The sequence below is a fragment of the Cottoperca gobio genome, chromosome 14 (genome assembly GCF_900634415.1).
Source record: "Cottoperca gobio chromosome 14, fCotGob3.1, whole genome shotgun sequence".
NCBI classification, from domain to species: Eukaryota; Metazoa; Chordata; class Actinopteri; order Perciformes; family Bovichtidae; genus Cottoperca; species Cottoperca gobio.
Window position 1 is genome coordinate 16,003,352 of NC_041368.1, and position 15,121 is coordinate 16,018,472.

Here is a 15,121-nt window from a genome sequence, read left to right on the forward strand (position 1 = left end):
TAGAATTAGGTGTTGCAAGAACAAACACCGACAGATGATTTCTCCTGATTCTTTTAAATGAGTTTAAAATCTCCTAGGGGTATCAAGCCTGGACAGCTTCAGTTCCTGCTGAAGCGTGTTCCAGGTTGAGTGCGAATTGAGGGGACAGACAGAGTGATGTAGTTCTGAGATCGTAGCCCGTAGCTGTACTGTTTGTGTGATATGTAAGTGGATATGTAGAAGGGCAGCAGTCCAAGCATAGATGTGTAGATGAATTTGTAATTTCTGAAAAACTATTGGCCTGATTTTTATGAAAATTGGTGGATTGTGAATCATGGGACAAGGAAGAACCCATTACATTTTGGAGTGAAGAATCACAGGATGCAGACACACATTATTTTTCTTAAGTAATGATGTAATGTTTCTGTAATGTTTAGACACACCGGATAGTTTGACCACAATAGATCACTGATCGTAAACTGTTTGGTTTAGTACATGTCTTGATCACTATCAGAAATGTTTTTTATGTTTAAAAAAAAGAATATATCAGATTAAAAATATAAATCTAAAATATTGTCTTCATTCTCTATGACCTACTTTATACCTTTTTGTATCTCATGTCTTTGGGCTATGTATAATAAAATCGAAATCTGAGATTGTTTTTTTCTTATTTTAAGAAATGTATTACATTTAAAAACAATTGTACAATATTTAATATTGTAAAATGATATAGACATACTATTATTGTGTTCATTTCAAACGGGTCGTGTCTGATCAAATAATATAATAATTATGATTCTTCGATATTAAATAAAAGTGATTTCCTTTTTATTTGGATTTGGATTGTGGTTGTTTTTATTTATTCTTTGCTCTCATGTATGAATGAAATATTAAACTAATTGAAAATCTGTCACTTTGATATCTCTGACACTGATTTTGAGTTTGATAGTGTAGATAAATAAAGAGTGGCACGAGCTGGACATAATGTATTACTTTTATGTAAAGTATCATTAATTGTATTGAATGTGAATGTCACACCATGAATTACAGGATTTCTTTATTTGGTTTCGTGCATCAAAGATTTATTATTCAACCATTTTAATTTGTATTTGATGGACCAGACCCTCTGTCACTCTTCCTCCAAGAGCCCGTACTGGTTTGTGCTTTCCTGCTGTGAGTCGGACTGAACATCAGGTGGCGATATTTAGACAGTTTGATGCTTTATTCTTTCTTTGGATCTCCATCACCTCCCACAGGGGGTGTCGTTTCTTCATTGGATTCCACATTAAAGAATAAACTGAATTTTTAAAATCACAAAGCAGCCTGTATGAAACAAGGAGAAAGCAGCACACACCAAACATTATCGTGGAGTGGTGGACTGGTTTTGTTCATTTAAAAAAAGGAAAAGGTAAGCAGTCGGATACCAGCAAGAAGTGGAGGAAGAAGTACTCAAAGGATTTATGAGCTCATTGGTTACAGCCATAATACAGGCAGCATAATACACTGTTCCAAAGAGTACTGGAGGCAAATGTAAAGAAGAGCGTACCATGGTGTGATGATAACTGTAGTAAAGCAATTAAAAGGAGAAATAGAGCATTTAAACAGCTACAAGCTCACCTGGATACATTTATCAACTACAAAAGAGCACAAGCAATAATACAAAAAACTATTATATCAGAAAAACCTACATACCGGAGAAGAAGATGAACCACTTACCATCAATTCGGGGTTCTGGTTAATATGTTCTCGTTATACATCCATGGTCCATATTGGCGGATGGAGCTGAGCAGTGAAACCGTTCAGCATTGTTGAGGTGATGGTGGTTTTATTCCCCATATGAACAAATACTTTAGTCTGTTGTGACTATCAGTACAATCAGAATCAAAATCAGAAATACTATAAAATAAAATAAATATTTATATAAACATAGAGAAGTCAAAGTAAAGATGTGCACATTGCACTATAATATATAACAACAATAAATATGTGTATTACAAGCAGTGTAATACTATTAATAATGATGGTAATTCTGAAAAAAAGTAAAACAAACAAACTATCAGGCAAATCTGCTAAATGTAAATGTAAAACAAGATAATCAGTTCTACCTTAAGGTCTAAACGTGTAATTTAAGGCCACTTTAATTAAAAGATTATAACACAACAAACGTCACGTGTCACTTGCAGATGTTCTCCACTATTAATATGAGCAAATACTTGCTATGTCTATCAGTATAATCCGGTTAATCTGATGAATTGAAAAATAAATAACATATTCAGCTCTACATTAGGTCTAAACGTGTCATTTAAAGCAACCCTATCACAGAAGCATCCGCCCATCGACCGTATATCCGTCACGTCACACCACATAAGGCGTAACATTTGTCCATAAATAAACACCCACGCAAAGTGGCTGTCAGATGAACTCAGTTCGCACTTCGCAAGGTTCTAGTGAGTCCAACCTAAAATAACTTTCTTTAAACAGCTCTGTGACAACTAAAGAAGAGACAGCAAAAGTAGTTACGGACCTTGTTGAGTTTTGAAAACGGACATTTTTGAAAAGCTACACAGGTTTTTGATCGTTTTGAAGGAAATGGCAGTTGACTGCTTTGTGCATTATACGGCGAGAATATGAGAAATATGGAACAATATACAATAACAAGAACAATATAGAAATGTGAAAACAATGTGTACTCAATATTGTACACACAAGGGAGAGTGGATTTGTTCTATGTTGAGTTGCCACAGTGGTTAAGCAGGTATTGTTACAGGAAGCCATGCTGATAGGTGAAAGATACTCCTAGCAAAAACCTCAACAATAGTTTCATAAGTTTACTCACCAATTGTTAAAGTTGAGGTTTAATGATGTAGCAGCTGTACGTTATCGACAACAGCTAGATATGATTATGTTTTTCCAGAAAAGTGTGAAGGTAATACAAATGCCAGACATTTACCGGAATTGAATTTGACACATAAAAGTGCTGACAAAAAGCATTAACTGGTTTTGGTTGCCTGTGATATTATACAACCTAATAGGAAAAGAGTCACGGCAACCTTACTTGTGTTGTTTTAATGTTGTGCTTTTAGTACAGTAAATAACGAATCATCATGAATACACTAAAATGATTTCATGTGTACTGTAATTAATTAGAAAGTAATCCTATTTCTTTGCCTTTTTTTTAAAGGTACATCACCTTCTTTTTGGCGTCGTTAAAAGAAGAAAGAAATGAAATCCAAAAACAAATCTGTCAAGGTACCAATTTTCTCACTCTTATTCTTACTTACATTCAAATCTTGTCTGTTTATTTGAAGCTGTTTCAAGATAATTATGTGCTTTCACTAAAAGTTTATACTGATTTATATGGGTTTGTCAATTTTGTCTAGCTCTGTATCTCTTATCAAGGAATTGATGAATAAAAATAACTGGTCAGTAGTCTTATTCCTTGATACATTGCTATTACTAACATTTCTGTCTGTTATTTTCAGAAAAAGACAGACGACGAGAATGGGGGAAGCAGTCAACTTCCTGTTCAAGAGGTTTGTCATATTTTATTCTGTATCTGTGTTGGCATATAAAAGTTATAGAAAGTATACACAGAGACATATTTTACATGTCTAACAAAAAGACATTTCCTTTGATATTTGCATCACATGATAAAAATCAATTAAGTTTGTGTTTTCATTTTACTTCAGCCACGTTTTTGAGCTGAAGGTTTAAGTGTTGTTTCTCTCTAATGTGTCAGCCCTGTGATGAGTTGCCGACCCCTCATGGGTCTACATCACCTCTTGTCCAAAACCAGATGGGATCGACTCCAGGCCAGAGCAAGCCTTTGGATACACAGGTAGCAAACAATGGTTTAAAAGTGTTATTGTTTTAACGGAGAAAAATACGTTTTATTGTAATTAAATTAAATGAGACATAATTGTGTTTCATTCCTAGGACAAGGAGCCGCATGAAACTCATTCTTTTAAGTGGCGCTTTGACAAGGAAGACATAAACCTTACCTGCAGTAAAGCAGGAACCATTGAGGAGTCGCTTAAGAGAAGTCCACAGTTTACAGAAATCGCAGGAAATATTCAAAACAAAGAGCTTGTTATTGAAAAAGATGGAAAAGCTATCAGTTCACACTTTCCATGCTGCTTAATTAAAGATACACGACTGACTGTCATGTATGTTAAAGCTGTTAAAGCTGTTAAAGCTGTTAAAGCTGTTAATGCTGTTGACGAGAAGAAACCAGTTCGTGTCCCTGTTCATTACCAAGGAAAGAGGTCGTCTGGCGATCTTGTGACGTTTCATTTACGAACGAGGGGAGATACAAATGTAGCGTATATCATAAGAAACCCAGCACTGAAAAAAAAATATTCAGAAATGACTGTTTATGCATACAAAGGTGAAACAGTGAAGCAAGCTCTGGAAAGAGATGGTCGTTTAGAGGATACTGTATTCAGAAAGAACTGCGAGCTATTCGACACGATCAATAAAGAAATCACTGAAATGTCCTCTGTAGTTGATGATGGTCTTGATGGTAAAAGTTTCACGATCAGACTGGTCAATAAGTCAAATCCACCAGAAAGTCAGCCTGGCAGTCTTGGTGATGATTACATGACGCAAAATGAATCTCAGATATCTGACCACAAAGGAAGCCCAGATCCTCCACAGCAGTCTACCACAACTGACTCAGTGAACGACAACACACCAAAAGAAAACATGGTGCGGGAAATACCTGATTCAAAAGAGATGAGGAATTACCTACATTCACAGATTCAAGATTTGGTGAAAGGGATGAAAACTCGGAAAGGATCTAAACTTTCTCGTATCCAGAGTCTCTTCCATGTAGATTACGGAAAGAACGATCAGACGTGCAGGGAAGTGAAAACAATGAAGAGACTGATGGAACTTAGTAATTCTGTTTGTCATGTGAGAATAAATGGGAGCGCAGGCGGAAGTGGCTTTCTCCTATTTGGAAAGTATGTCCTCACAAATGCCCACGTAATTAAAGGCATTTATGATGAGCGTACAAATCATCTTCTTGGGAAAGTCACTGTCCATTTCTCTTATGAAAGTCTAGACCAGAAGGAATACGCAGTGTTAGTGGAAGAGGTTGTTGGCTTTGAGTACTGTTGTGATGTGTCCAGGCACATGTATGATTGGGCTTTGTTGAAGCTCTGTACTGATCAGGAATTGCCTGGTGTTCTGTTAACACACTTTGGATTCCTTCCCCAACGTGGTGGAATTTGCATCATTGGGCATCCTTATGGTGGTGTGAAACGGATAGATCCATGCTTTATTATTCCGACTGAAAACCGGAGCCAGGTTGTGAAAGGTCAAGAGGGATCTCTGGCGGAAGACTATCCTTACAATCAAGAGCATATTCAGTTGCTTACTCACCAGTTTTTTGAGGTTTTGTCAGAATCTGGCATACACAGACGGGCTCTAACTTATGAGACTTGTTTTTATTTTGGCTCATCTGGTTCTCCTGTCTTTGATGACGACTGCAATGTTGTTGCAATGCATTCAGGCGGATATGCCCCCGACAATGCAAAGAGAGAAACCCAGAGTGTCATAGAGTACGGTTATCCTTTGTCCTTCATTATCGAACACGTCATCGTCCAAATGGTGGAAAAAGAAAAGTTTGATGTGTTGGAGGAATACTTGGCTTGCGATTATAAACATCACCAAGACGTGATCAGCAATGTGAAGAAACTGGTTGAGAGCAGAAATCTCCCGAGTTTCAAAGATGCAGCAAACAATCCAGAGGTCACAATGTACCCGCCTCTGAATGAGTTCTTTCAACTCTTGTCTCAGAGAGAAGAACCTGTCCCAATGGACATTAATTGAGTTGGCACAGATGGTTACAAAGCTGACAAAAGATACAGTGCAAACAGTTTTAGCAGTGTGCAACAAAGTCTGCTATGTTTGTTTCATTTATCAGGATACTTATGTCTAGGAGGTTAGGGTTTTGGTTTTGGTTCGGTTTGTTGATTTGTTTGTCTGTGAGCAGGATTTCTGAAAAACTACTCCCCTGATTTTCATGAAACTTGGTGGATTGTGAATCATGGGACAAGGAAGAACCCATTACATTTTGGAGTGAAGAATCACAGGACGGACACACATTATTTTTCTCATTACATATGGAAGCGACTTTGGCCGAGTTCTGAGCTCTTTGAGTGCCTTTCTAGTTGTTTTAAGTAACCGTCATCAGTTTTAGGATAAAGGCAACTATGGTTTCTCCAGAGTCATTTTAGCCGCCTGTTATCTGTGCTCGTTTTTGTCAATATTATATTTTGTACCATTTTTGTTCAGCAACCATCTGTCAAATCACGATTCTTAAAACTATCTTTAAATAATATTTGTGTATTTGGGTCATATATGACTGCACTGTCCTCCATCGCCCTCTTAGATTTGAAAAAACTAAGAGAATTTAGTTTGAGGTCTTATAGATATATTATCGGCCGGTTTTATCTTATCACAAGTATATAGGTGTTGGGTCAGGCCCATGTGGGTCACATAAGTAATGATGTAATGTTTCTGTAATGTTTAGACACATCGGATAGTTTGACCACAATAGATCACTGATTGTAAACTGTCTGGTTCAGTACATGTCTTGGTCACTATCAGAAATGTTTTTTATGTAACTTTTAAAATTTATTTTTTAAATACATGAGGTTGAAAAAATATCTAAAATATTGTATTCAGCCTCAGTTACCTACTTTATACCTTTTTTATCTCATGTCTTTGAGCTATGTCTAATAAAATCGAAATCTGAGATGGCCACAAAATCTCACAAATGCCCACGTAATTAAAGATATTTATGATGAGCGTACACATCATCTTCATGAGAACGTCACTGTCCATTTCTCTCATGAAAGTCTAGACCAGATGGAAGACAGAGTGTTAGTGGAAGACGCAGTGTTAGTGGAAGACGCAGTGTTAGTGGAAGAGGTTGTTGGCTTTGAGTTCTGTTGTGATGTGTCCGGGCACATGTATGATTGGGCTTTGTTGAAGCTCTGTACTGATCAGAAATTGCCTGGTGTTCTGTTAACACACTTTGGATTCCTTCCCCAACGTGGTTGAATTTGCATCATTGGGCATCCTTATGGTGGTGTGAAAAAGATGGATTCATGCTTTATTATTCCGACTGAAAACCTGAGCCAGGTTGTGAAATGCAAAGTCGAATCTCTGGCAGAAGACTGTCCTTACAATCAAGGGCATATTCAGTTGGTTACTCACCAGTTTTTTGAGGGTGTGGCAGAATCTGGCATACACAGACGGGCTCTAAGTTATGAGACTTGTTTTTATTCTGGCTCATCTGGTTCTCCTGTCTTTGATGACGACTGCAATGTTGTTGCAATGCATTCAGGCGGATATGCCCCCGACAATGCAAAGAGAGAAACCCAGAGTGTCATAAAGTATTTATTTAGCCTTTATTTATACAGGTAAAATCTCATTGAGAAGCAGGGTCTCATTCCCAAGAGAGACCTGATCAGATGGTAAAAGTACCATACAAAGTTACAGACAGACAGGAGACTAAACACAGAGGCAACAGTCAAATAAAACATCATAGAAAAATCGTCATTGAAAGTGCAAAGTGCGTAGAATTAGGTGTTGCAAGAACAAACACCGACAGATGATTTCTCCAGATTCTTTTAAATGAGTTTAAAATCTCCTCGGGGTATCAAGCCTGGACAGCTTCAGTTCCTGCTGAAGCTGTTCCAGGTTGAGTGCGAATTGAGGGGACAGACAGAGTGATGTAGTTCTGAGATCGTAGCCCGTAGCTGTACTGTTTGTGTGATATGTAAGTGGATATGTAGAAGGGCAGCAGTCCAAGCATAGATGTGTAGATGAATTTGTAATTTCTGAAAAACTATTGGCCTGATTTTTATGAAAATTGGTGGATTGTGAATCATGGGACAAGGAAGAACCCATTACATTTTGGAGTGAAGAATCACAGGATGCAGACACACATTATTTTTCTTAAGTAATGATGTAATGTTTCTGTAATGTTTAGACACACCGGATAGTTTGACCACAATAGATCACTGATCGTAAACTGTTTGGTTTAGTACATGTCTTGATCACTATCAGAAATGTTTTTTATGTTTAAAAAAAAGAATATATCAGATTAAAAATATAAATCTAAAATATTGTCTTCATTCTCTATGACCTACTTTATACCTTTTTGTATCTCATGTCTTTGGGCTATGTATAATAAAATCGAAATCTGAGATTGTTTTTTTCTTATTTTAAGAAATGTATTACATTTAAAAACAATTGTACAATATTTAATATTGTAAAATGATATAGACATACTATTATTGTGTTCATTTCAAACGGGTCGTGTCTGGTCAAATAATATAATAATTATGATTCTTCGATATTAAATAAAAGTGATTTCCTTTTTATTTGGATTTGGATTGTGGTTGTTTTTATTTATTCTTTGCTCTCATGTATGAATGAAATATTAAACTAATTGAAAATCTGTCACTTTGATATCTTTGACACTGATTTTGAGTTTGATAGTGTAGATAAATAAAGACTGGCACGAGCTGGACATAATGTATTACTTTTATGTAAAGTATCATTAATTGTATTGAATGTGAATGTCACACCATGAATTACAGGATTTCTTTATTTGGTTTCGTGCATCAAAAATTTATTATTCAACCATTTTAATTTGTATTTGATGGACCAGACCCTCTGTCACTCTTCCTCCAAGAGCCCGTACTGGTTTGTGCTTTCCTGCTGTGAGTCGGACTGAACATCAGGTGGCGATATTTAGACAGTTTGATGCTTTATTCTTTCTTTGGATCTCCATCACCTCCCACAGGGGGTGTCGTTTCTTCATTGGATTCCACATTAAAGAATAAACTTAATTTTTAAAATCACAAAGCAGCCTGTATTAAACAAGGAGAAAGCAGCACACACCAAACATTATAGTGGAGTGGTGGACTGGTTTTGTTAACAGTCGGATACAAGCAACCAGTGGAGGAAGAAGTACTCAAATTATTTACTTAAGTAAAAGTACCATTACCCCCACTGTTACAAGTAAAAGTACTGCATTCAAAATTGTACTTAAGTTAAAGTGCAAAGGCTGAGCAGCAAACTATTGAGCAGTATACGATAGTTCTCTCTGAGATTTATTAGAGTAGAAGTCGTAATGTATAATGTTATCTTTATCTTCAATAATGTAGCAGAAAGTTAAGTGTACTTGTGTAAATGTACTTAGTTACATTTAACCACTGCATTTTTTTTATCTTTCTTTTATTATTCTCTGATAATTAAAAGAAAAAAGGCAACACTAAGCCATCTTGATGCCAGGCGGAACGTTTGACTTGGGTTACATTTTCTACACGGGGCACTTTTCCAACGGACCAAATCCAAGTGTCTGGCAAAATGGAAGTGTAAGAATGTTTTTATTGATTTTAAATTCAGAATTTTATACAGCGAGTTTGCTAATCGGCAGCTGTATATTGTTTATTTCAACTGTAGCTGAATAATGTGGTTAAAGCTACAACAGCTAGGTACGTCTTTGTCGCAGTTTCCGGTTGATTTATTGTTCGAGCTGCAGGAAAGGAGGGTAGAGACACATTTAAATGTTCTGTTCATCCAAAAATACTCAATTGTAATCTGTTTAAAATAATGCAGTCAAGAAGTTAAGATACACTTTAAAGGTGAATAAACCAGCTAAAACATTAGCAATTTTACAAACTCATCCAGGAAACAATAGAGTAGCTGTCAATACGACACTGAGCATTTGTGTGGTTTAATGTATGTATATAATAATGTTTAACAGTATACGTTATATTTAAGGTTTACATAATGCAGTCAATGTACTTATAGGAAGGAACTCTTGTTTAACAATTATCTGCAAGGTGATATGCATACAAGTTTTAATAGCATTCTCAATGTTTGCTTGCTTAAGTAGTGCTGAACCAATCATTAAAAGGAATAAATACAGAAGACTACTTATTTTTGATAAATCCTTTAAGTCATTTACGAAAAATATGTTTCTCAAATGTGAAGATGTACTGTCTTTTTCTTGTGTGTTTTATGTCACTGGTAATTGAATATGTTCGGGTTTTGTACTCTTGGTTGAATGCCACTTTGTGCTTCTGGGAAATTGTCATTTGTGTTGTTGTTGTTTTTTAACCATGTTTCTGACATTTTATAAACTAAACAACTCATCAATTAAAGAAGAATATCAAAAGATGAATTGATATGGAAAGTAATGATTAGGTACAATAAAGCATTTCTTGCATTTGTTCCAAATGTAATGTATAAAATAGATCCACTATTCTTTTAATAAATCAAAGCAGGATTGTGCACCCAGCCTTCTTTATTTTGCCCTCTGTGCCCATCTAAATCACAACTTCCTGTTCATTTAACTCTCATCATAAACACTTTTCTAATGTTTACCAGAATAATTTAAGGTCCATCATCCATTTTTCGGAGCTTTCAGTTACATCTCACAGTCTTCATTTAGTGACTGAGGTGAAGACTGTGAGATCCTGTTTAAAGCTCCAAAAACGATTAAATTGAAATTGGAGTTTAGATTATTTGGTTACATATATAGTTTGCGAAGGTCATGAATGAACCTCTAAGATTTAACGTTACTTATTTTCTTCTTGTTTTTCAGGAAAAACGCTAATGCTGCTATGCTCAGTAACTATGAGGTAATGTGTTATGTCTCACTTTTTAAATTAAATCTTTTTGTAGTGTCCAGTCAAGAGAGGGACAAAATTGATTTTCGCTTCAGATTTGTCTGTATGTTTTTTTAGGTGTTCAAACTCCTGACCGACTTGAAGGAGCAGAGGAAGGACAGCGGGAAGAGCAAAAACAGCACCGGGCAGCAGAACCTCAACACCATCATGTATGAGGTTGGCACACATCCTCTACCTCGCTTCACTCGCGTAAACTCTGCCTGCTGTGTCACATTGACACTTTTCCAACAGCATGCCCACAGTTTCCTCTGCATTTCCACACAGACGCTGAAATACCTGTCAAAGACGCCCTGCAGCAGGCAGAATCCAGAAATCGTCAAAGAGTTCCTCACCACCATGATGCCTCACAAACTCACAAAGTCAGTTAGATCTGACAAACGCATAGATGTTATCATTCAATTTAAATGCAATGTAGTTAAGCAAATATACTGTATGTATGTATTGTTTTGTACACAATATATTCACTGATATTTCTTTTCCAATCAGGGCAGAAAAACTGCAGCTATTGAACCACCGGCCACAGACAGCAGTGGAAATTCAGCTAGTGAGTGTGTTCCTTAATTATAACCAATAACTATTATTACATGTTGCATCACCGCTCTTGATCTGTTTGTTCAGTACTGGTGTACATTTCCATGATTCTTACACACTTACTGTGGTAGAAACACAGCAGTGTGTCATTAAGACCCATTCAAAGTATACGTCTGGTGATATTTCATTTTTCTTTCCTTATAAAACTATCAAAAACACATAAGTGATCCTCACATTTTCCTTCAGTACGAGGAACATGTGCACTGCAGTTTGCTTTGATTCAGTCCCACAGAAGTATTCTGAAAATGTTTGTAACCCGTTTTTGAAGAAATCGGTCCTCAATAGTATGGATCAGCTTGAGAAGGGTATGGAAGTATTAAGAAACAGACTTGTAAAATGTTAGTATTGTTGTTTTTTAATGGGATCTCTTGACAATAAGTAAACTATAGTATAACGCCAGCCTTGTCCTTAAAGACTCTCTAATAAATCTATTCAGTTACATCTTATGTTTTATTTATTTTATTTTATTCTATTTGCTCTCATGGAGACTAAAAAATAACATGTAAAGCTTGTACACCCAGGTTTTATAGCATTGTAGGGTTGCAAAAATATTCCCACAGCTAGAAAATAATCTCAGACCGTGCTCCGTCTTGTTTACAGATATGAAGTAACATGAATCCTGAATATTTAAGTTCTTGATTATTAGTTACCTTTTGCTGTCATTAGAATCTGCCAACACCCAGAGTGACACAATAAGTAGTGTTGTTAGTGAGTAAATGGCAATTGCGTGCTAAATAATAAATTGAGGTTTGAAGTTTTGGATCTTGGAATGAGCTGTAGACAAAACAATCTTGCATCTAACTCCATTTAGTAGCTGTTCTGGTGCTTTCAGTCATTTCATTTCATGTGCTTTTTTGTAATTTGTGAGTATTTTGTTTTCAGACATACAAACAAAGCAATGGACAATCTGAGAGAAAGTATTTGTTGTACATTCTAGCATCTTATTTATTACATTAGGGAAAGTAATGCAATAGTACAAGCATTTGAAAAAACACAATAAAGAGAAAAATAAAATCCGCTAAAGTTAAGGATTATTTAGTGCGTGAATATTTTTAATAACAGACTGATTTTTGTGTTTGTGTTCAGATGGTGGAGGAAAGTGAAGAGCGGTTATCAGAGGAGCAGATAGAGGAGCTCATCCACACGGTCGCAGCTGTCCTACCGGGTGACCCGGAGCAGGAGAACGCAGCTCCAGCAGATGCAGAGATGGGTGAAGCCGTTGAACAGTCATGACACAGTGACGGGTTGATAGCTGGAATGAAGTCTAAAATGATTACAGAGCTGGACTGGTTGCTTTTACCTGCGCCATCTTCATCACAGTCTGAACTGAACAACATGTTGACGGAATGGATGCACAAAGGACGCCTGATTAAATGATTAACATTACGTTTAATAATTGAATGAATAGAAGAAGATTGTTTTTGATTTGCTTTTACTTGTATACATACAAATGAAACATGCACACACTATTATAAGTACAGGGTTTGAACAGTGAGTCACAGATGTCTTGTTTTGCATCTGACTGGTCTAATTTGTATTTCTCATCAGATAATGTTTATGCAGAGACACTCTGCTATTAACCCGGCATATATTTTTGGTTTCTGACTCAATGTTAGTCATCAGTTTCTGCATAGAAATAAGGGTTTTTGCTGCTGTATGATTTCCCAAGCTGTAATATAAGTCAGTCATGCAATTAAACTTTGGTACAGCACTAACATAAGGTCAGACAATATTATTAGAGCGGCTATGTAATAAAAACAGTATACAATATGGACCAAGAGGTGATTGTTGTGTCTTATTAATGTAATCTTAACAATATGGACAATAACATCTGAAATGTGTCTGCGGCCTTTTGTCACTTTGAAGGACATGGTCAGCGAGCAGGGAAGTTAACACCTCATAACATTTGTTTATCTTAATGTTGATGTCCATATAAGGGCATTTCAAACAGGAACATGTGGCGCAACATGACAGAGCTGTTAAGAGCAGGTGCTAAATTAGGACTATAATCTGAAAACCATTTTACAGTCGGGCTATGGTGGTGTCACCTTCAATTTATCTTTTCTCTGCATCATCCTGTAGGTCTGTGAATGCAACACAAAGGTGGGAAATGCAACACATTAGTCATTTTGTTTGCTGTTAATTTACACATTTAAGGAGTTTGTTTTAGGTCTATAGTAATAATTTTTCATCCAGGAATAATATTGTAATTTTGAACATTGTAATTTTAAAACAACTCATAGATTACAAAGGATATTAACTGCAGACTCATACATAAACCCACAAACTCTTCAACTACAGGCTCCAGATCACATCATGCTTTCTGTTCTGGGATGTTATGATGTCGCAGAGGAAGGATGTGCTGGTTAGACTTGTGTACCTTTTCTGTTTTGAGCTTCCTGTTAGTGTATCACATCAGTTTCCTGTGCTCTTTTAGCACCTTGCTGCAGCAAGATACTGAGGCAAAGTCATGGACTAATTTTGTACCAGCACATTCAGGATACCCAAGGGACTGTCGTGTCCTAACTATCTTTGACAACCTACCTACCCATCCACATATTCATACATAAACAAAGCCGTAACCTCTTACACAAAGCTGCTAAATTACACAAACATTTATGAGACATCCAGATACAATCCTCAATCTTACATTACTGAGTGAGTGACTCTGATATATATATATATATATAAAGCATTAAATAAGATAAAGGCAGGTGCTACTGTGAAACAAAAGGGAAGTAGTTAGGTATAAATTTGTAATTAATTTCATATCTTTATAAATTGAAAACATTGTTCTTTTTCAACTTTTCTTAGGTGCTTACTCAACACACAGGCCTATAAATTAAAAACAATTGAATTTTTGTTGCAGTCGGAGATCAGTGAATGTTGTCTACTTTTTCCAAGGATGGATAATCAAACGGTCAAAGCGAGCAACTGACTCACAGACCTTAGGGGCGATGAAGGCTCCCAGTTTACTATATGTCTACTGGCATGTACTGATGTATTTAATTTAAAATCTGTTTGGAAATATGCACCACTAAATCACATACTAGAGTTTCTGTAAGGGTGTCCTAATGAATGAACGTGAAGTAGTATTGTAGCATAGAAAAGAGAGTAGGAAGAACAGGGATTAATAGGGGCCCAGTTTTATATTATCACAGTATATGTTCTTTGTGCAACAATAGGGATGTGCAGTGTTCATCCACTCTGTCTTTTTAGTAGCAAAGCCAACTTGACATAGATCAAGCTAAGAGGTTTTTTTTATCATTTTCCATAGAGATACATTTTATAGTAATTAAAATGCCCATAGTCAACAACACTAGGTGAATGTCACCCATTTATTTTCTTTAAAATAATTATATTGCACACCTTTTATCAGCTCAATACTCATCCTATTTCATTGATTATTGATATATCTAATTACTTATTCGTGAACTTCAGTGGTTATTTTATGTTGTATTTATTGTTCTTTGACATGCTTGCCAATGTAATTTAGTATTTGGTCTTCCACAGAGGCCGCATTGTATCATGAAGATCCATGTCATACTAAAAGAGTTACCAAAATCTGTCTTACTAATGAAAAGGTGGGGAAATTAAATGAGGCGGGTTTAACCTCAACTAAATCCTACACTGTGATTAGATTCCCCCTGTGGGCTTTTACTGAGAGCACACGAATCGATGAGGTAAAGTAATTTTAGCCTCGAGTGCGAAAGGGAGAAAAAAAAATCTAGGTTTGTCACCGCGGCGGAATTACCCTTTAACACCTCCACCAATAGGAATCGCCCAAGCAGATGTGATTTGGTATTCAGAACGTCCATCGACCAATCAGAGCT

General features: G+C 36.2%; 2 protein-coding genes across 3 annotated transcripts; both read left to right on the forward strand.

The window, feature by feature from the left end:
* Nucleotides 1-3,465: 3,465 nt before the first annotated feature.
* On the forward strand, nucleotides 3,466-5,814 carry LOC115018786 (uncharacterized). The gene is made up of 4 exons (XM_029448002.1): nucleotides 3,466-3,512; nucleotides 3,719-3,817; nucleotides 3,916-4,876; nucleotides 5,495-5,814. Exons 2-4 carry the CDS (start codon nucleotides 3,776-3,778, stop codon nucleotides 5,812-5,814), a joined length of 1,323 nt encoding a protein of 440 aa, XP_029303862.1. The 5' UTR covers nucleotides 3,466-3,512; nucleotides 3,719-3,775.
* Nucleotides 5,815-8,697: 2,883 nt separating this feature from the next.
* crcp (calcitonin gene-related peptide-receptor component protein) lies at nucleotides 8,698-13,066 on the forward strand. Of its 2 annotated transcripts, XM_029447478.1 has the most exons (7): nucleotides 8,698-8,716; nucleotides 9,289-9,377; nucleotides 10,613-10,649; nucleotides 10,755-10,853; nucleotides 10,962-11,056; nucleotides 11,184-11,241; nucleotides 12,375-13,066. In XM_029447478.1, the coding sequence occupies exons 2-7, from the start codon at nucleotides 9,370-9,372 to the stop codon at nucleotides 12,519-12,521; spliced, it is 444 nt and encodes a 147-aa protein (XP_029303338.1). In that variant the 5' UTR covers nucleotides 8,698-8,716; nucleotides 9,289-9,369; the 3' UTR covers nucleotides 12,522-13,066. The 2 variants fall into 2 exon arrangements, with proteins under 2 accessions (XP_029303338.1, XP_029303339.1); XM_029447479.1 differs by lacking the exons at nucleotides 8,698-8,716; nucleotides 9,289-9,377 and adding an exon at nucleotides 9,395-9,497.
* The last annotated feature ends 2,055 nt before the right edge of the window (nucleotides 13,067-15,121 follow it).

Excerpts from the sequence above, each read along its gene's own strand:
- LOC115018786 (XM_029448002.1), top strand. The coding sequence starts at position 3,776 with ATGGGATCGACTCCAGGCCAGAGCAAGCCTTTGGATACACAG. Across the intron at positions 3,818-3,915 it reads GCAAGCCTTTGGATACACAG|GACAAGGAGCCGCATGAAAC; the intron begins GTAGCAAACAAT and ends TTTCATTCCTAG. Across the intron at positions 4,877-5,494 it reads GAAGAGACTGATGGAACTTA|GCGGATATGCCCCCGACAAT; the intron begins GTAATTCTGTTT and ends CAATGCATTCAG.
- crcp (XM_029447478.1), top strand. Across the intron at positions 10,854-10,961 it reads TCAACACCATCATGTATGAG|ACGCTGAAATACCTGTCAAA; the intron begins GTTGGCACACAT and ends ATTTCCACACAG. Across the intron at positions 11,057-11,183 it reads ATGCCTCACAAACTCACAAA|GGCAGAAAAACTGCAGCTAT; the intron begins GTCAGTTAGATC and ends TTTTCCAATCAG.